Here is a 20,101-nt window from a genome sequence, read left to right on the forward strand (position 1 = left end):
TCCTACCATTTTCTTTTTTGTTTTTGTGACATCTAAATAATAGGACACTGGGAAAATGGGTAAAAAATGTTTCATTCATGCCACAAGTGTGACCTTACATGTGTGAAGGGCATGGTGGCCACATGGCATTAATGGTCTGTTTGGATACCACTTATTTTATTGGAATTGAAAACTTATTGCTGAAAGTATTGTAGATAAAGGTAAAAGTTAATTGAAATAATACAGTAAGACCCATGAATATTATCAAAAAGTGCAGTGAGGCTTATTTTATTGAAATTGAAAAGTTATTGCTGAAAGTACTGTAGATAAAGGTAAAAGTTAGTTGAAATAATACAGTAAGGCCCATGAATAGTATCAAAAAGTGCAGTGTGGTCTATAAATAGTAGTAAAAATAAGTTAAAAAATAGTAGTAAAAAATGTTTCATTCATGCCACAAGTGTGACCTTACATGTGTGAAGGGCATGGTGGCCACATGGCATTAATGGTCTGTTTGGATACCACTTATTTTATTGGAATTGAAAACTTATTGCTGAAAGTATTGTAGATAAAGGTAAAAGTTAATTGAAATAATACAGTAAGACCCATGAATATTATCAAAAAGTGCAGTGAGGCTTATTTTATTGAAATTGAAAAGTTATTGCTGAAAGTACTGTAGATAAAGGTAAAAGTTAGTTGAAATAATACAGTAAGGCCCATGAATAGTATCAAAAAGTGCAGTGTGGTCTATAAATAGTAGTAAAAATAAGTTAAATAGTGAAATAATTTATAATTTTTATTGCTTCCCAAACACACACTAAATGTGATTGTGTGGTAGGTAGTAATGACTTAAGTTGCTTAAGTAGTTTTAATGACACCTAAATTTTATTTATATATATTTTTTAATGATAAACATGTCCAATCAAACCACACATTAGCATCCAAATTAGGATTGGTATTAAATGGAAAGCTTTCAGATTAATTAAGGACACAACTGACTTTTCAAACTTTAAGTATGAAATCGGAACCACTCACATGTTAGGGCGTAGGCGGATGATACCTCCCAAGCCTCAGGTTTTGTTTTGTTAAAGAAATGGAAAAGTAGGGGGATAGAAAATGGGGAAAAAATAGAAAAGTTGAGGGATAAAAAAAAATTTAGTTTTTTTTCATGGTGTTTGGTTTGAGGGGGTGGAAAATTTGTGAGATTAAAAACTCTTTTATTTGGTTGAGAAGAAATGAGATGATAGAAAATATTATTTGTAGAAATTTACTCTCAAGCGGTCATGCCCCCCCCCCCCCCCCCCCTTTTTAAAAAAAAAAAAATATTTTACTAGGAAAAAATGGAGTTCAAGTATAAAAATGCAAAATGCATGCCCAATGTTAACCGAAAAGTAGGGGGAAAAATGAAGGAAAAAAGAGAAATGATGTAGAAAATAGTTGGGGGGGGGGGGGGTTTGAAATTTGGTGGGTTAGGAGAGAATGATGTTGGGCCATTCCATTTTCTCCCCACTTTTCCCTTTCCAACCAAACACTCATCTCCCCCATTTTTTTTTCTCCCTCTTGTTTTCCACTCAACCAAATGGATTGTTAGATATTGGTGCTTAATATTTCTAAACTTGTGCACAAAAAAAAGAAAAGAAAAAGAAAAAGAAAAAAAGAAAAAAAAGAAGAAGAAAAAAAAAGAAGGATATGAAATTGGAAAATAAGGTATGCTTTAGGGAGGGAGAAATTGTGGTTTTTGGCTCTTTGCCCTTTTTTTTATACATTGCTTATTTTACCATAGAAAATTAAAACTTGTCTATTTTTAAATAGTACTATAATTTTTTTTGGGAATAAATTACATAATTATAATAGGGGAGAAGGAATTTGAACCTTTGATGTCCTTTATTGAAACATCAAACAAATATTACTATCATCTAATTAACAACAACAACAACAATGACATACAAAGTCTTAATCCCAAAATTTTGGAGTCGGCTATGGATCATCAACATATTAGTTAGGGTTGACCATATGTATTATTTACCTCTATTTTGCTCTATCTAAAGTTATATTTTTTGTTATTCTCTTAATTGGCATGTTATTTCTTTTATTACTTCTACTAATATGATTGTTGGTCTTCCTCTACCTCTTTTTTGTTCCCCCAACTTAGATAAACTCGCTCTTTCTTAATTCTTACTAATGCATTAGTTGCTCTCTCGACACATGACCGAAGGCTTAAGCGACCTACTCTCATCTAATTAAAATAAAAGAAATTAAATTATCTAATTTCAATATTTCCATCAATACAAGGGAAAATGTTAAAAAAAAAATTATTTTGGTAAATGTAAAGTGGTGCATATATTTTGGTAATTTTTAAAATATTAGAATTTTAAGCTAACTTCAAGGATAAGTTTTTATTTTTTATTTTATTTTGCTGATTAAGAAATATAGGATTTCGAGTGTCGACTTACCGACCCTATGTCACGTAATGATAAAGATAACGTCACGTGTACAACTCTAAGGATAGTTGTGGTTGAGGTCATGAGTTTTTGATATTCTTATGATGTTGATGATGATGATGATTATTATTATTATTATATAAAAGATGATGATGACGAGGACTTGTAGCATTAGGGTCAAATCTTTTAGGTGACTTTTGTAATTAAGTTATTAACGCTGCGATTATTTTGAAGTAAAATATTTTTTATGTTAAAAGTTTTATATGCCAAACATTTTCAAATGTTTAGTAAGATAAATAAAATATTTTATTGTTTTACTTTTGCCGTTAACCAACTAATGTCCTTAGGCTGTCAAATCTCAGCGAACGTATGTCCTTACGCCAGCAGTTTGGTAATTGTCACCCCGCTCCTCGAATTCTAGTCCTTTTGGCCAAGATCAATTAGTTGTATTGTCAAGTCTTATAGTGGAAAAGAAAAAAAAAGGGACCATCCTCTAAATTGGGATTAGCATTCGGTGCAATTACATTTAGCAATTGCTCCATCTAATTCACTCCAATTATTTCACAACTTTTTTTTATTTTTATTCATTTTTTTTATTTTTTTTATTTAGGTGCAGTTTGGATTCATGTTTTGTGCGTTCACGTTTTGCATTTTTTTTTTTCTTAGCCGCAGTTGTTGACTTTTTTTTCAGTGTATAGTGTAAGTGGGTTCTGTGCAAACTTCACTTTGCATTTTTTAAAAATTATTTTCCTACAATATTTTCAGTTTTCAGTAAACTAAACTGTATCCAAATGAATCCTTCATTTGGAATCTGCTTATTTTGATAAAATTGAAAATTTTTTGCTAAAAATACTGTAGATAAAGGTAAAAGTTAATTAAAATAGTATAGTGAAATCCATAAATAATACTAAAAAAAATACAATAAAATTTATAAATAATAACAAAAATAAATTAAATAATAAAATAAATTAACAAAAATAATTTTTGCTAAACGAGGGTCGGAGTGGGAGTGGGAGTGGGGGGAATAGTTACCCAAAGAAAACGTATGTCCTTACGCCAGCATTTTGATGATTACGAAAGAGGACAGTTTGTATTTGTAGGTGTAGGTGTAGGAGTAGAAGGACCATATGATTATTTCTATCTTCTTCTTCTTCTTCTTTTACCGCTTGGCTAAAACGCAGCAACGGCAACAAGTAGTAGTAGTAGCAGCAGTAGAAGTTGAGCAAAGAAATAATAATGGGTGGAAGAGTAGAGAGAATAAAGCTGGGTTCACAGGGACTGGAGGTGTCTGCACAAGGTTTAGGGTGCATGGGAATGTCCGCTTTCTATGGTCCTCCAAAGCCTGATGAAGACATGATCTCTCTCATCCATCATGCAATCCACACTGGTGTCACCTTCCTCGACACCTCCGACATCTATGGCCCCTTCACCAATGAAATCCTCCTTGGAAAGGTACTGATTTAAAATGTTGTACGTGTTCCTACTACTTTCCTAGCTAATTTTCCATTAATTTTGCGTGCGTGGGTGGTTGCTACAGGCTTTGAAGGGAGGGGTAAGAGAGAAGGTGGAATTGGCAACAAAGTTTGGTATTAGCTTTGCGGATGGGAAGAGGGAAATCCGTGGCGATCCAGCGTATGTGAGAGCAGCTTGTGAGGCCAGTTTGAAGCGCCTCAATATTGATTGTATTGATCTCTACTATCAGCATCGTGTTGACACCCGCGTTCCCATTGAAGTCACGGTTAGTTAATTCATATCTGATTCAGATATATCAACTCTTACTCTTTCTGCTTTTTTCTTTTCAATGTCCCCTGAAATTTATTTCTATCGACAATTCCGCACATATATATATATATATATATATATATATGGTACCATCTCCATTTGTCTTTTCATTATTATATCAAAAATTATTCTTTGCATATATATATATGTGTGTGTGATGGCTGGAACTGGAGTTTACATTTTTTAACTCTGACAACCTTATCTTAATGTATTTGTAACTAACCTCCACACAATAAAGACCATTGTATTTCTATAAAAATAAAAATAGGGGAGGGACTATTTAGTTCTAATTGTTTGTAAGCATTATTATATTATGCAATCTTTGTTCCCAAATTCTCTAGTCTAGTGTGCTTTGTTCCTTTCAAAGTTCTTTCTAGCTTACAAGGGTCACTCCATTTGTAGATAAAGTAATGTAGTAAAGCCTAAGTTGAGGCAAATGTCTATGGCGGCAGGGTTGGCTTATTAGTTGCAATGTCATGGCATGTCGCAATCGATCTTCTTATTTTATCCTGTTTATGTTCTCTTCTTGGTTTCAACTCATGATCTTTGTTAGCATCTATTTCTTCAATTTTAAGTGTTAATCTAACTCTTTTGCTTTGTAAATTTTTGTTCAATTGGATTTTTCCAAACAATAGCTGGTGGAAATAGAGTGTATGCATTCAATTCAGAAATAGAACCAGAAATGTTGGCAGTAGAGAAATCCCCTTTTACAGAAATTTAGCCTATTATCTTTTCTTTTTTTTCATTGTCTATTTCCTGATAATTATTTGAACAACATGAGCAGAATCTGTTCGGATTCCATTTAGAGTTGAGCTGATTTTGTCTTCTGATTTTAAAAGTCCCCGTTGGAGTCATATCCTGTCTCAGTGAAATGCCATATTAAGATTTGACTGAAGATCCAAGATTTAAAGAATGTCATTCAGAAAAAAGAGTGCGGATATTTAGCCACACTTTGTTACACTCTCCTTTTTGTAGTTTCCTCTCTCAGGAACACTATTAGAAGCCTTTTTACTTTCATATTTTTTAAACGCGAACATTGTGTAGACTTCCTTCTCCATTCTATACTTGCGGTGCCAAAAAAGTAGAAGTTTGTTCTCCCTTGCCTCTTTTGCTCATTCGTATCGGAAGAACTGAAACCTTCTTTCACATTTCCATTATAGTTTAGAGTATTGGAAGAAGATCATGTGTATGAATGACAACAAAAGCAAACCAAAGTAGGAACTCCTCATTTTCTCCTTTATTCTACTTCAATCAATTCAACTGAGTGAGGGAATCAAACTAATGATTTTTATGTTTTTTTAATTGATTGAACTGAATATTGAATTAATGCGGGAATCAACTAACACTTTTCTCTTGATGAATTCATTTTCATTTTTCTATATAATGTATTTCATACAACTTCACCCCATCCCCCCATTCTTATCTGTATCTCCACATCCCTAATATTTTGGACTGCGTCCTAGGCAAATTCAAGAAATCAATATTCTGAATTCATTTTTATATTTAATATATATTTTTAGTGACTTCACATTTCCTTTTGGGGAGAGAGAGAGTCAAAGGAACCATGTTTTACTTGTGCCCCTTTTGAAGGATTAATGAGCATTGTTGTGAAGGCGTCATATTTTGACATATGATGACTATCAATATGCATATTTAAATTTAGCTTCATGCTTCACTATAATTGATCATCATTGTTAAATTATTTTGTAATTATTTATGAGATCTTTGAATAAAGGAAACTACCATTTGCCTAAGAACATGTAACCATGAACCTATCCTATCAAGACTGTCAGATAATGATCAGCAAGCATTATAATTTGGCATTATAATATTCTAAGTAGTCTAATTACATATCAATATACTATTGTTACAGTGATTATCTTGCAGTTATCTCTTTGTTAGCTAGCTTAGTTGTTACATTTGTTGCCACTATTTTCTCTTAATGTGTCCCATTATGCATCTTTTAAAATCTTGCTGTTGAGCATCCTCTAATTCTATTTGCTCTTAATATGTCCCATTATGCATCTTTTAAAATCTTGCTGTTGAGCGTCCTCTAATTCTAATCTCCTTTGTATTGTAAGATTGGAGAACTCAAGAAACTAGTTGAAGAGGGTAAAATGAAGTATATAGGTCTATCTGAGGCCTCTGCTTCTACAATCAGAAGGGCACATGCAGTTCATCCCATAACTGCTGTGCAGCTAGAGTGGTCTTTGTGGTCTAGAGATGTGGAGGAAGAAATAATTCCTACTTGCAGGTGAGGTGTCAATTGCAATTGCATTTTAAGCTATATAATAATTATGGTTCAAAATTTAAATTTACTCTCCTATTTGTTCAGGGAACTAGGGATTGGGATTGTGGCATACAGTCCTCTAGGACGAGGGTTCTTTTCGTCTGGGTCTAAGGTTCTTGAAAATCTGACGGACGATGATTTCCGAAAGGTTTGTAGGTCCATCACTCAAATGTTGTGCTTCGAAATGAGATATACATGCATTTAGTTTCGTAGTTTTATAGCATCATCAGTGCATTATTAGAGATTTTATCTCCTCAGTTGGCTCACATGGTGATTGACCTTGCAAATATCTAATATCTATATGCTTTGCCTGATTCTCTTAATGAACTAATACAGCATATAAAGTTTAACTTGTTACCAACTTCGTTAGTGGTTATAGTATACAGGTAATCTAATAATCTGAACAAGTGATTTCCAATGTCTAAATGTTTTGCTGATAACTTCACAGTGCAGATGTCAAGTGTCTATTGTATATTTGTTATCGTATCCTACCTCATTTCTCATTTAGCCATTCAGAATATTTGGTTCTTCTCTATAATAAGATTTTTAAACCACTTTCTAGATCAGTTTTCTTGAAATAGAATATTTTCCCATTTAACTCCTTTTCATTTTACAGAAAACTATTTTTATGTAATGGTTATGGACTAATTGTTTGTTGCTATTTTGTCATTGCTCCAAAGAATTTTAATAATCAATTCTAGAATCTATGTAAGTCATCTGTGAGAGAAGTTTTTGACTTTTTGGATGTGTACTACTTGAAAGATACTTATTTTAATATATGCCAATACTTCAATGGCACATCATACTGATTGAACTGAATAAATTAAGCATGGCATACCTAGATTACAATTGTTATTTTCCTACCTCGGTTTATGTCATCTGTACTGCCTTCTGGAATCTTTTAGAGTCATGAAAATTAAGTGATGCAGGACAATTAAGAGAAAATAAAAGAACAAGAAAACTAAAAGATAAACCCTAAGAATCAGCACCTAGGGGTCTCTTGGAATTGGCACTAAGCAAGAGAACTTAGCCATCAACACCTAAGGTGTTAGGAATCAACACCCAATGAATTAGAAAATCTCCCATCTGAATTTCATTAATCAATAGAGTTGTTAGAGGGACACATGGCTGTGGGTTGTGGAAGAACATTAGGAAAGGTGCAGTCATGTGGTGTATGCAGTGGGAGAGGGTATTCGCCTTCGGTTCTAGCATGACTCTTGGAGTGGTCCTATTTCTTTGAAAGAGTTATATCAGGAATTTTTTGTCAGTGCTGTGGTTCAAGATGCTCTGATTTCTAATCTGATTTTATATGCACCAGATGGGGGAGGCAGGAGTTGGAACTTACTTTTTCGTTGTGAGTTTAATGACTGGGAAATAGGGAGATTTTACTCTTTCTTTTAGCATGTTTCTGCTAGAATTCCAAGGGGGGTGGGTGATAATGTTTTGATTTGGCAGTTGAATCGTTTATGGTATTTTTTATGTGCACTCCTTTTATAATTCTTTATTGAAAGCAACTTCTGTTTCTATCCCTTGGCAGAGCATTTGGTGTGTTAAGATACCTAAAAGGTTGTCTTTCTTTTTATGGACTGCTACTAGGGGTGGGATTCTTACAATAGATAACCTTGTTAAAAAGAACTTGCCTCTTGTTAATTGGTGTGGCCTATGTCGGTGTGATGAGGAAACTGTGGATTACCTTTTACTCCATTGTAGTTTTGCTCATGCTTTGTGGAGTGAGGTTTTTCTTTTGTTTGGGGTTTAGTGGGTGATGCCGAGTAGCGAATACTGTTGTCTCTCTTTCTTTCGCTTGGAGGAATTGATTGGGGAATTATTCTTCAATTGTTTGGAATATGGTACTAGTGGTGAGTATCGAAGGAATGCAATACTTGAACTTTTGAGGACATTGAGAGACCCATTTATCTGTTGAAGAATTTGCTAGCTAGGACCTTGTTTGAGTGGTCTCGTATTTGGGGTCTTACACATTGTATTTCCTTGTCTTTTTTCCTTATTTCTATTAGAGTTTCTATTTGATTTTTTTTTTTTTTTTTTTTTTTTTTTGGGTATTATTTTATTTTGTTTTAGTTTACAATCGTAAACACATTGCACTTTTGCTATCAATAAAACTTTTATTACCTATAAAAAAAAAAAAAAAAAAAAAAGTCTAATAAAACATAAACCACTTGAATCCATTATATAGAACTTGCAAGAATAAAAGTTCATAAACCATAAAACTCTAAACTGATAGTAATCTAAAGGCCAATCCTTATCTAATCGTCTAATCCTTATTTGAACTCAAAATAAAATGGAATCCTAAACTAATCCAACTACACAAGAAATCCAATCTAATAAGGTGTGTTGTCCTCATCAACCCTCCTGGGGTGGGGAAGACTTGGCCCCATCAAGTATAACTCTGAGTAGTACTCTAGTAAATCCAGATCAAGTTGCTGCAGTTCATCTTGTGTGATCCAAGTGCAGTCTGATATTGGTTGTCCCTTCTAGCGAACTAGGTACCACTGAATTTCTCCATCCCTAGTAGAAATAACCTGTTCATCTAAAATAGCATCAATATTTTATTTACGTGCCGGTATAGGGATTTGGACAAAATCATGAGGTTGGTAATAAACTGCTGGGCCTTTATAAATAGCCAAATTCTCACTATTAAAGATGGAGTCATTTTTATAATCAGTTTGAAAATCAACAATATATGCATTTGGTCCAACATGTTTCAACATCTTGACTGATGCAGTACTACAAGCTTGCAATTGCTTACTTGGAACCATGATGAAATCCCATGCTTGAAATTTCATGTAATCTGAACTAGCATGAATTTTATAGGGATTATCATTTTCTGGAAATTGTTTACTTACCTCATGATGCTTATATGTTCCTATTGACTCAAGTGCCCTATCATGGGGTGAAATGGGAGAGTACCTAAAGGCTTCCTAGACTTTACTTCAAATGGAATCATGCTTTCAGTTTTGGGACTTTCACATGCATATTGGTTGACATGGGAAATGGAATCCTCACTCTGTCTTTTCTAGATCACTCTCATGGGTTGTGAGTTGGTATCATTTGAATGCAACCAAGTTTAAGGTTTTCCTTGCATTAATCATCTTTGACATTGATTTCAGCCATGTTGGGTTCAGACACTTCTTCTATATCGTCCTCTTTATTCTCTTTCTCCTCTTCATAAAGGATAAGGGCCTTAGTTGGGCATTTGGCAGCAATATGACCAAAGCCTTGCCATTTAAAGCATTGTAGGTGGGAATCTTTGATGATTCACTCATCACTCCTTTTCCTTTATCATCCCTAGCTAATGGTGCACTAATTGTGTTGGGCATAGGAGGGGGTAAGGTGAGTTGAGGCCTAGAGGGTAAGGTGTATTGAGGCTTGCTACTTGAAGATAGAGGACTGGTGGTGACACTACGGATTTCAGGATACCTCACAAACAAGGATCTAGAAGCTAACTCACATTTGCTAGCAGTTCATAGGCATGATCTATGAACTAATCCAACTGCATAAGAAATCCAATCTAATAAGGTGTGCTGTCCTCATCATTAAGCCAGGGAACAACAGCTGTGGATGCCTACAAACCTAAATAGATATGTTATGGATTTTTTTAAAACTTTATATTCATCATTGTCTTTATAAATTGTGCTACCTCAAAAATATTTTTAGTGATGAAGTCTTGATGCTGATAACAATAAGTATTTTAATGTGTAATTATCATTGGCTTTATGAATGACAGAATGAGTAGTGACCCTGCCTCCATGAAAGTCTCCGTTGTTTCATGATTCAGTCCCGATGCTAGCTAATATATGTAGTTGCTACTTGCAGTTCCTACCCAGGTTCCAACCTGAAAATCTGGAGCATAACAAAACCATATTTGAGCGTGTTAATGAAATGGCAGCAAGGAAGGGATGCACCCCATCACAGCTAGCACTGGCTTGGGTTCATCACCAAGGAAAGGATGTGTGTCCCATACCTGGAACCACCAAGATTGAAAACTTTAACCAAAACATTGGAGCTCTGTCTGTGAAATTGACACCAGAAGAAATGGTTGAACTTGAATCATTTGCTGCTGAGGATGTCGTGAAGGGTGACAGATATATGAATGAGTTTGCAACTTGGAAGGATTCTGAAACCCCACCACTTTCTTCATGGAAAGCTACATAAGCACAAGTCTATTTCTATGTATCAATATGTACGTGAGTTTCATGAGCTTTTGTCATGCGTCATGTATCAACAAGTACGTTGAGTTTAGGTTTCTTGACTGCTTAAAGAATAAGTACGTTATGTTGAAAATAATGTATGCTTATAAATTATAATCATACCAGCTTCAACGACCTCGATTATAAACATAGAATACAAATTATCTATTCCATTTTTGATATTCTACTTTATGCTATGAATGCTTGCACACGTAGTAAACCTTACCAAAACAACATGGTCCCAAGTACTAGACGATTTAGTCTATGGTGCCTGGGGGGTCAATCAAGTTTGGGTTGTATTCAACCTTATGATCATTATATTTATTTCACCGTGGAACTGGCTTCCTGATCATTTGTGGCCTCTAGCCCTCAAACTGAGTACAGGTGAGGCATCTAATCTAATACATGAAAGACAAAAAGATTCCCACTCTTGTTAATATATAGTATCTTCACATCCTTCTTAGTAGTATCATGCAAACCAAAATGTTAAATGTTGAACATCCAAAAATCCATGACACAACTGTTACGAATTATTTCAAAGCAAAAAATTAGTATCCATCACCATAAAAAAAGTTGAGAAATGGCCTTGGCTTGTACCTCAATCTTGCAAAATTTTGTTAGTGTTAATGACTTGAAGCCTTTAAAACTTGGCCACCAGATAAGCTTTCAGCAGATCCCAAATTGAATTGGGTAATGTGAGGATCATGTTTGAGCTCCTTCAAAATTTAAGCTCTTGTTTCTTTTATTCTGAGGTAAGGGAATTTTTAAAATATAAAAATAAAATAAAATAAAATAAAAAATAAAAAAAAGCCCGGAAGGTCATTACATGATTTAAAAGCTAATAGTGCTCTAACTTGCTTTAATAAGAATATTATAAACGGTTAGTCATGTTTTATGCAAAAAAACTAGTGGATATGCAATATTACATTTAAACCAAGGGTGGAGCTAGGGGGGTCGAGCGGGGGGCAACTGTAACACCCCGACCTAATTTTATAGTTAACATATGTGTTCAATTGATTAATTATTATCTTGAGTCACTTATTTCCTAAAATTAATGTAAGAGTATTTAATAAGCCTATTATTTTATTATGCCATTTAATAAGAATTATTATCTTGAGTCACTTATTATGCCATTGAAATTGGATTTGAAGAGATGGAATGTGGAGGAGTTCGGTAATATAGGTCTTAGGGTTCAGAATCTGTGGAAGGATCTCAATGTGTTGGAAGCTATCGAGGATGATCGTGTTCTTTCAGCGGAGGAGAGTTTGGAAAATGATCGTATTCGTGGAGAGTTAGAAAGATCAACCTTGTTGGAAGAAATCTGCTGGAGGCAGAAATCTAGGGCTCTTTTTCTTAAGGAGGGAGATAGGAACACTAAATTTTTTCACCGTATTGCAAATTCTCATAGAAGATGTAATACCATTGATAGGCTTCTGGTGGATGGAGAGTTATCCTCGGATCAGGGGATCATTGAAGGGTGTATTTCTCATTTTTATAGGTAGTTATACTCGAAGACTGAGGTCCACAGACCTATTTTGGATGAGGTTGTTTTTTCTAGCATTTCTGAGGAAGATGCCAATTGGCTGGACAGACCTTTTGATGAGGATGAAGTTTTTAGAGTGGTCCTTGATTTCAATGGTGATAAAGCGCCAGGTCCGGATGGTTTTTCAATGGCATTCTTTCAGTCTTGTTGGTGCTTGTTGAAAACTGATATTATGAATGTGTTTCATAATTTTCATACCCACGCAGTGTTTGAAAAGAGTCTCAACGCTACTTTCCTTGCTCTCATTCCTAAGAAAAATGATGTTGTGGATGTTAAAGACTTTCGGCCTATTAGTTTGGTGGGAGGGTTGTACAAGATTATTGCTAAGGTGTTAGCCAATCGAATGCGGAAGGTGGTTCATGGTCTTATCTCAGAATCTCAGAATGCCTTTCTGAAAGGTCGTCAGATTTTGGATTCTGTCCTTATTGCTTCTGAGTGTTTAGACAGTAGATTGAAGGCAGGAGTTCCGGGGGTATTGTGCAAACTGGATATTGAGAAAGCTTACGACCATGTGAATTGGGAGTTTCTCTTGTTTTTGCTTCAGCAGTGTGGCTTTTCTGACAAATGGAGAAGGTGGATTAGGTGTTGTATTTCTACTGTTAAATTCTCCATTTTGATCAATGGTTGTCCTTCTGACTTCTTTGGGAGTTCTAGAGGTTTGAGGCAAGGTGATCTGTTATCCCCTTTTCTCTTTGATATTGTCATGGAGGCTTTGAGCCGTATGTTGGATGTAGCTATTGCGGTAGGTCAGTTCTCAGGCTTCTCAGTGGGGAATGCAACTGGTACCTTGTTGACAGTGTCTCATTTGTTATTTGTGGATGATACTCTTATTTTCTGTGATGCTGACAGCAATCATATAATAGCTTTGCGTGGGATTCTATCTAGATTTGAGGTGTCAGGGCTAAAAATTAATCTAGAGAAGTCTGTTTTGGTTCCAGTTGGGGATGTGCCTAATCTGCATGAGCTAGTGGAGATTTTGGGTTGTAGTGAATCTGCTCTTCCGCTGAAATATTTAGGTCTGCCGTTGGGTGCTTCTTTTAAAGATAAGACGGTTTGGAATCCTATTTTGGAGAAGATGGAGCAAAGGCTAGCTGGTTGGAAGAGAATGTATTTATCTAAGGGGGGCAAGATTACTCTTTTTAAGAGCACTCTCTCTAGCTTGCCTACTTATTTTCTTTCTCTTTTCCCTATTCCTGTTAAGGTGGCCAAGAGGATGGAGGAATTACAGAGGGATTTTCTTTGGAATGGTATTGGTGATGATCGTAAACTTCATTTAGTTAAGTGGTCGAAGGTTTGTAGGCCACTGAAGAATGGAGGGCTAGGCATTCGGAGCTTGAGAAGGTTTAACTCTGCCTTATTAGCCAAATGGTTGTGGCGTTATGGTGTGGAGAATGATGCCCTTTGGAGAAGGGTAATTGGGGCGAAGTATGGGAACGAGTGGGGCGGTTGGTGTTCAAAACCTGTGTCTGGGGCACATGGTGTTTGTTTGTGGAAGTCCATTAGAAAAGGCTGGCTGAATTTTTCGAAGTTCCTTCGGTATGATGTGGGTGATGGCACTTGTGTGAAGTTTTGGATTGATGTGTGGTGTAGGGATCGTCCTCTTAAGGAGGTGTTTCCTGACTTATATAATATTATTAGGTCTAGGGATGTTTCGGTCTCTGAGGTTTTGTGCTATGCTAATGGGAGAATTTTTTGGGACCTTCAATTTCGCCGCTTAGTGAATGATCAAGAGTCTCAATCTTTGGATTCTTGTTTGGGTTTGATCTATTCCACTAAGGTGCGAGGTGTTGGTTCTGACAAATTTAGTTGGAAGCCAGCCAGCAGTAGGGGTTTCTTGGTGAGCGGGTATTATCACTCTCTTTCCCCCTCTATCGTCTCATCGTTCCCGTGGAAACTTTTGTGGCATTCGAAGGTTCCCCCCCGGGTAGCTTTTTTTTCTTGGACTGCTGCTTTAGGCAAGATCCTAACTATTGATAACCTTCGGAAGAGGGATCTTGTTATTCTTGAGTGGTGTTATATGTGCAAAAGGTCTAGGGAATCTATTGATCATCTCCTCCTTCACTGTCCTTTTGCTTTTGAGATGTGGAGTATGGTTTTTTGCTTGGGTGGTTTTTGCTTGGTGATGCCGCAAAGGGTAGTGGATTTGTTAGACTGTTGGTCTTGCAACTTCAGGCGTCATCGTAATATAGTTATTTGGAGGATGGTGCCTCATTGTTTGATGTGGTGTATCTGGAGGGAGCGGAATGCTAGAAGCTTTGAGGGTCGTGAACGGTCCATTCTTGAGTTTAAGTCTTTTTTCTTTCTTACTCTTCTCGAATGGTGCTTAGTTTTACCTGCTTTTTTCTTGTTTATCTCTTCCTGCTTTGTTTGATCTTTGTAATTTGGTTTCTTGATGTTTTTGCCTTCTTAGTACATTTCCTATGTACGGGGCTGAGTTCTTCTTTTTTATATATCTTCCTTTACTTATCAAAAAAAAAAAAAAGAATTGTAAAGATTATAAATAATTGAATGACTATTTGTATTATATATATATATATATATATATATATATATACTAAGTATGTACAAAATTATATTAAGTGATTTGAGTTATTAAATACATAGTTGGTGTTTTAATTAAGTATGATGCATGAGATGTTATAGTAGATTTCCATCCACACATGCAACCAATGGAAATTCAACAAATAATGCCAAAGTTTTATGCATGTTGACAAACCCAAAGACCAACACTTGGCCGGTCAAAGAAAAGATTAGGTGGAGCTTGCTCATTGCTTAGATTCCCCTCTTAAGATTTTGACATGTAACTACTTAACTTAAAAAATACATTTCATTCATGAGAAAAAAACCATATGACAAAATCTTAAGAGAGAACTTAACAGACAGCATCATGCTCTTTTCTAAAAATATTACTAATTCAGAAACATACAAACAATGCCAGCTTTTTGGTTAATTGTAAATTGTCGGTCCAGAAGGTGTGAAACAAATGTTGTAGTTTCAAACAACTGCCTAGTGGTGATGTAAATCATTGACCAACTTTACTTTCAGACTTTTTTTTTTTTTTTTGGGCTCATCATCAATACCCAGATGTAATTGTAAGTTTGTAACAACTAGGCCGAAAAACGATTTCTTTAGTCTCTGCACATAAATTACTTTAAATTGTTTTGTTTCATCTTGCTTTGGGACTTGAATAAAACTAGTTCTTGATTTGGTGTTAGCTGTAGTGTTCAATAAATTAAAGCATTGGAAAAGATTAAGCAATGCCTGTTAATAATTGAATATTAAATATTTCTTAAAATGAGCTTAGGGTATCTATCAACAACATCCTTAAAAAAATGCAAATGAGATGACAAAGAATGACCAAAAGGTGATTAGTGAAAGTAAAGGGGTGATTGGCTTAGAGGTTTAAACAGCCTTGTGCGATCTATGAGGTCTTGGATTTTAAACCTCTAGCCAAGTAACTCGGAACTATTCTTAATATATTTATTCTTGTAATTTTCTAATGTGTGGTACATAATGACGATAAAAGACCCCCTCCAATTTCCTCCCATTTTTAATTGAATGGGCGCTACATGTGACATTTATTTAATTTTATTAGATTCCACATATCTTACATTTAAATAAAAATTGGAGAAAATTGGAAGATTCAATGAGAGGGTAAAAATTAAATATTAAAGCAATGATTAGTGAATGTTAATAGGTTAAAGACAGCCAAATTTATTCTTATTGAGTTATTATCCAAGAGATTAGAGACACAATCCTGCTTACTTACTATCCAAGAAATTTTTTTTTTTTTTGCATAAACGGGGAATATATTAGAGTAGGCTTTAAAGGCAAGAGAACAAAACTAGTCTCATTTAGCTCAAGAGCCCAACGTATGTAAGTGAACAAGAGCATATTGAAACAAACAAATGTATGCACACAACCTTCATTTCCTTTTTCCCCGAGAGAGAGATTGTACCCCCATGCATCCTAGATAATTCGTGCAAAACTAGTAGATAGTGAGATATGCACAAGTTTTGCACATGCTATTTGTGCACATACAGATTTCACACTATAACAATGAGCTGTTTGTAGCAAAGAAGACAGAGTGATGGCAATTGACAAAGCTCACTTTCTTTTTCAAACGAGTAGGCAGCATCTGACACTAATTCTACTCAAACATTACACAACCCACTTTAGTTCATCTAATTCAGGAACTGCAACATCTTCTCTCATGACACCCGCATAATGATCACCCACATATGCCCCAGCTTGAGCAAATAGTTCCACCACTGCAGGCAACATACCATAGTACCTCTTCAAACCATTTACAAGTGGCTCACCACTATGCCTATCTCGAACATGCCACACATACACTGGAGGAATTAAATCATCAACTGTTGCCTCCTGCCAAGCATGTTGCCCATCCCTCATCTGGTGTTTAAAAGCTTGGCAATTCCTTACCTTGTGACCCTTGGGCCCCACTTGCATCTCTGAACAATATCCACAAGTTTGGACAGCATACTTCTTCATAAGTTTTGATGCTCCTGAACGCATTCTTTCCCATGCCTCCATGCCTTGAACGGCAATAGCTGCATAATGCTAGAGCATTAGATGCTTGTGTAAAAAAGTGGTTTAGAACTTTTAACTTTTTTTCCCCAATAATGGTTAAAATATAGTAAGTAAATGCTAATCAGGTCCTGGAGAAAATAATCTTCAAGAATTATAAAAATGATAAAAATGAGAACTGGAATAATGATCCATGACACCCAAGACACCAATGGCAATTGAAGGTTGCTGAGGAGTAATCTTCTGATGAAAAGAGTCATAGATTTTTTCAACTTGGAAAAGAGTAGCTAGAAGAAAACAGACCTTGTACATCATCGGAATGCAAGTCAAAAAACTTGTTTTCTTCACTTGACTTCTTTTTCTTATCCCAAAACCCATATGTGTTAATATCTTTGCCAGGTGTGTCCTCTTTGGGAAATCTCCGCTCAAAATCTATAACTTTACCAGCAAGACTGTAAATAGGGAAGGTCCTTCTCCTTGTAGGGTACTCGGGTATGTCAAAACCTGCTTGAACACACAATTCTACAATTGCTGGAATTTGATCCACTTGGAGCTGCTCATTATGAGAAACAGCTCTCCCTACCCGGTCATATAGATGAAATGATTCTACAAGAGGCAAAATATGCTCCACACCTCCTCTTTCCCAAGTGTGCTCTTTGTTTTTCAGGCTACCAGCAACATCGCATGTCCTAATTCTGTGTGGTGGATCACCAACATGAACCTCTCCACACAAGCTGCATGCAATAGACAGCCATTTCACAAGACAGGTTTTTCCCCCCCAAAAAAAAAAAAAAAAAAAAAAATCAAAAAGATAACCATTCCAAAATAAAATACTTACCCATAGGTGTTGAACTTTTTTTTACTCCATATCTAGTTTAATTAATTAAGGACTTAACATAACCAGATTTTCTGGATTAATGTTCACACGTAATGCCGATTGTTGTTGTTTTTTTCAAGGCAAATAAATTCATCAATGCCTACTGTTTCTTAGAATTGTGATTTTCTGAAAATTGTGTCATCTATCTTTTAAAAATGTTATATCAAGTTAAACCAACATTACAACATTACATATGTGAAAAAAAAAAATCCTAGTAATGGAGTGAATATAAAAATGTTTTAATATCAGATTCTTTGTTTCATGATTCATGAATCTAGATATAAGCCATTTCAATTTAACTAAAACCCTCAAAATATACTTTTTTTCCTAACCCACTAAGAGCAGAATAACACACATTAATTGTTCTTTTCAATAAGTGCCATTTTCTTTAACTATAACTTCAAGGATGTTTTTGTGGGAATCCCATCTATTTAAAGACACACATCACTAGAAATTCAACCAACAGCCTTACATAGTTACATAACTGGTTGCTCAAAAATTTTTAAAAAGCATATGCCTTTTACGGGTTTACCTGCAAGAAAAAATAGCAATGCTCTTAACAATCCTCGAGACACAAGCATTAAGCTTGGCCCTGGCAGCATACACTTCATGAGCAACTGGAACTAATCCCTTGACCAACAGTCCATTTTCGGGAGGCCGCAGAGTGTTCTCCTGCACCATCTGCTTCTCTTTCCTCCTCAACCTAGCTTCACGCTTGAGTTCATTAACACTTGTCACCAATGGCTTCCTCTCAGACTTCTTACGCTTAATTGGTAGCTCCACGTGAGAAGAGCCAGTTGAATACCAACCACAGAAATGCCTGTTTATCCCAATAAAGTTTTCAGCAGATCTTTCTGTGATCATATCAAGCAAATTTACCACGTTTCTAATTCGTCCACGCAACATTTCTGCTCATGACAATTTACCCATCTCTGCAATAAACAATAGCACAAGATTTACATGTATAATGCATCAAAAAAACCATCACTCTTCAAACAATTCACATTAATAAAAATCAGCTTAGAACTTTGGCTACTTGCATTGCTTCAGTTATTGTGATAGTAACATTGAACTGGCAGTATAAAATCACTGTTTAGGGACTCATTTTAACATCTTAGTATGAAAATATGATATGGTAAGTGAATTTGTCTGAAATAAAAATTGCAGTTCTAATTTCCAAGTTCCAACTGCCAAAAAGAGCAGGTGTATTTTTTTTTTTTTTTTTTATACATTGATATCAGCATCTCTGAAGCAAGATATGTTTCCATGGCCATCAACTGTGAAACTATAAACATATCACGAAAGGACCAAAGCACTTTCCCAGTCCTTTTACCATACAATCAAATATCATGGGTTAAAAAAAACAAAAAAAAAATCTCAGATTTTGACAGATGGACAAATCTATAACGTTGATTTTGTGATATACCCTAAAACAAGAAAGCTTGAGTCTGAGAAAACATTACCGTGAAAGTTGGAACCCACAGGACAGCCCGACCTTCTCTTCAGTCTTCTCCCTCTGCCCGCTGCCCTCTGTCCCTCGCCGGTGCTAGATCGGGCCGATCGGCGAGTCGCCGTGCCCTCTGCCCTCTCTCTCTCTCTCGGCGTGGACAGGTTTTTCTCTTCTCTCTCTCTGTTTCGCGATTTCTCATTTCTCTCCTTCTTTTTTTTTATTTTTTATTTTTTATTATTATTATTATTTTTTTATTTAATGACTTTATCTGCTTTGGGCGTGTTACTTATCACTACACCACTACACCTTTTTTTAATCCCACTCTCACGTCACAGACTCACTGCTTTGGGCGTGTTTGGGGTATATTTTTAATTTCTTTTGTATCTTTACTCTGCCTTTTGCCTTATAAATTATAATGTTTATCATGAAATTAGAGACTTTTGTATTTGTGTGTCTTCCTATAGTTTTATTTATTTATTAAAGTTAAATATTGTAGGTGAATTTACTAAAATGAGATTTTACTTTATAATTTATAAAGCTAAATTATAATATTTTACTAAAAATATGCCTAAATATAAAATTTAATTAATTATTTAATTGCCGTACCAACGCTGTGTCGTACCCTTATTTTTCAAAAATTGTCGTACTCCCGTATTCGTACCCATGTCGTATCCGTACCCGTATCCGTATCGGTGCAACTTAGCATAGCTCGTCTACATAATGTGGGCATTCACACCAAATTCAACAAATTAGCTTCTCAGAAAACATATAGCTAAACTCAACTAAAACTGTCATGCATCACAATTTGTCAAAAAAGACAATGTTCATCAACACACAATTTTATATTATTCTCTCTCTCTCTCTCTCTCTCTCTCTTGACCTCCATGGTTGAGCTCCTTCTTGAACTCATTCACCCTCTTGAACACATCTTCCCCTCTCTCTTTAGATTAGCTCAAGTGGTTGTGGCTCCATTTTCAAAATTGGGT

General features: G+C 35.4%; 2 protein-coding genes across 3 annotated transcripts; one reads left to right on the plus strand and one right to left on the minus strand.

The window, feature by feature from the left end:
- Positions 1–3,536: 3,536 nt before the first annotated feature.
- Positions 3,537–10,875, plus strand: LOC126733385 (probable aldo-keto reductase 2). Its single transcript, XM_050436685.1, has 5 exons — positions 3,537–3,869; positions 3,955–4,155; positions 6,281–6,453; positions 6,535–6,637; positions 10,324–10,875. The coding sequence occupies exons 1-5, from the start codon at positions 3,654–3,656 to the stop codon at positions 10,660–10,662; spliced, it is 1,032 nt and encodes a 343-aa protein (XP_050292642.1). The 5' UTR covers positions 3,537–3,653; the 3' UTR covers positions 10,663–10,875.
- A 5,188-nt stretch (positions 10,876–16,063) lies between these two features.
- Positions 16,064–19,334, minus strand: LOC126733382 (APO protein 3, mitochondrial-like). 2 transcript variants are annotated; one of them, XM_050436683.1, is made up of 4 exons: positions 19,129–19,334; positions 18,198–18,485; positions 17,092–17,522; positions 16,064–16,811 (listed from the first exon to the last, which is right to left on the minus strand). In XM_050436683.1, exons 2-4 carry the CDS (start codon positions 18,344–18,346, stop codon positions 16,402–16,404), a joined length of 990 nt encoding a protein of 329 aa, XP_050292640.1. In that variant the 5' UTR covers positions 18,347–18,485; positions 19,129–19,334; the 3' UTR covers positions 16,064–16,401. The 2 variants fall into 2 exon arrangements, with proteins under 2 accessions (XP_050292640.1, XP_050292639.1); XM_050436682.1 differs by having other exon boundaries at positions 18,198–18,597.
- Positions 19,335–20,101: the final 767 nt, after the last annotated feature.

This window comes from Quercus robur, chromosome 6, assembly GCF_932294415.1.
Source record: "Quercus robur chromosome 6, dhQueRobu3.1, whole genome shotgun sequence".
NCBI lineage: Eukaryota > Viridiplantae > Streptophyta > Magnoliopsida > Fagales > Fagaceae > Quercus > Quercus robur.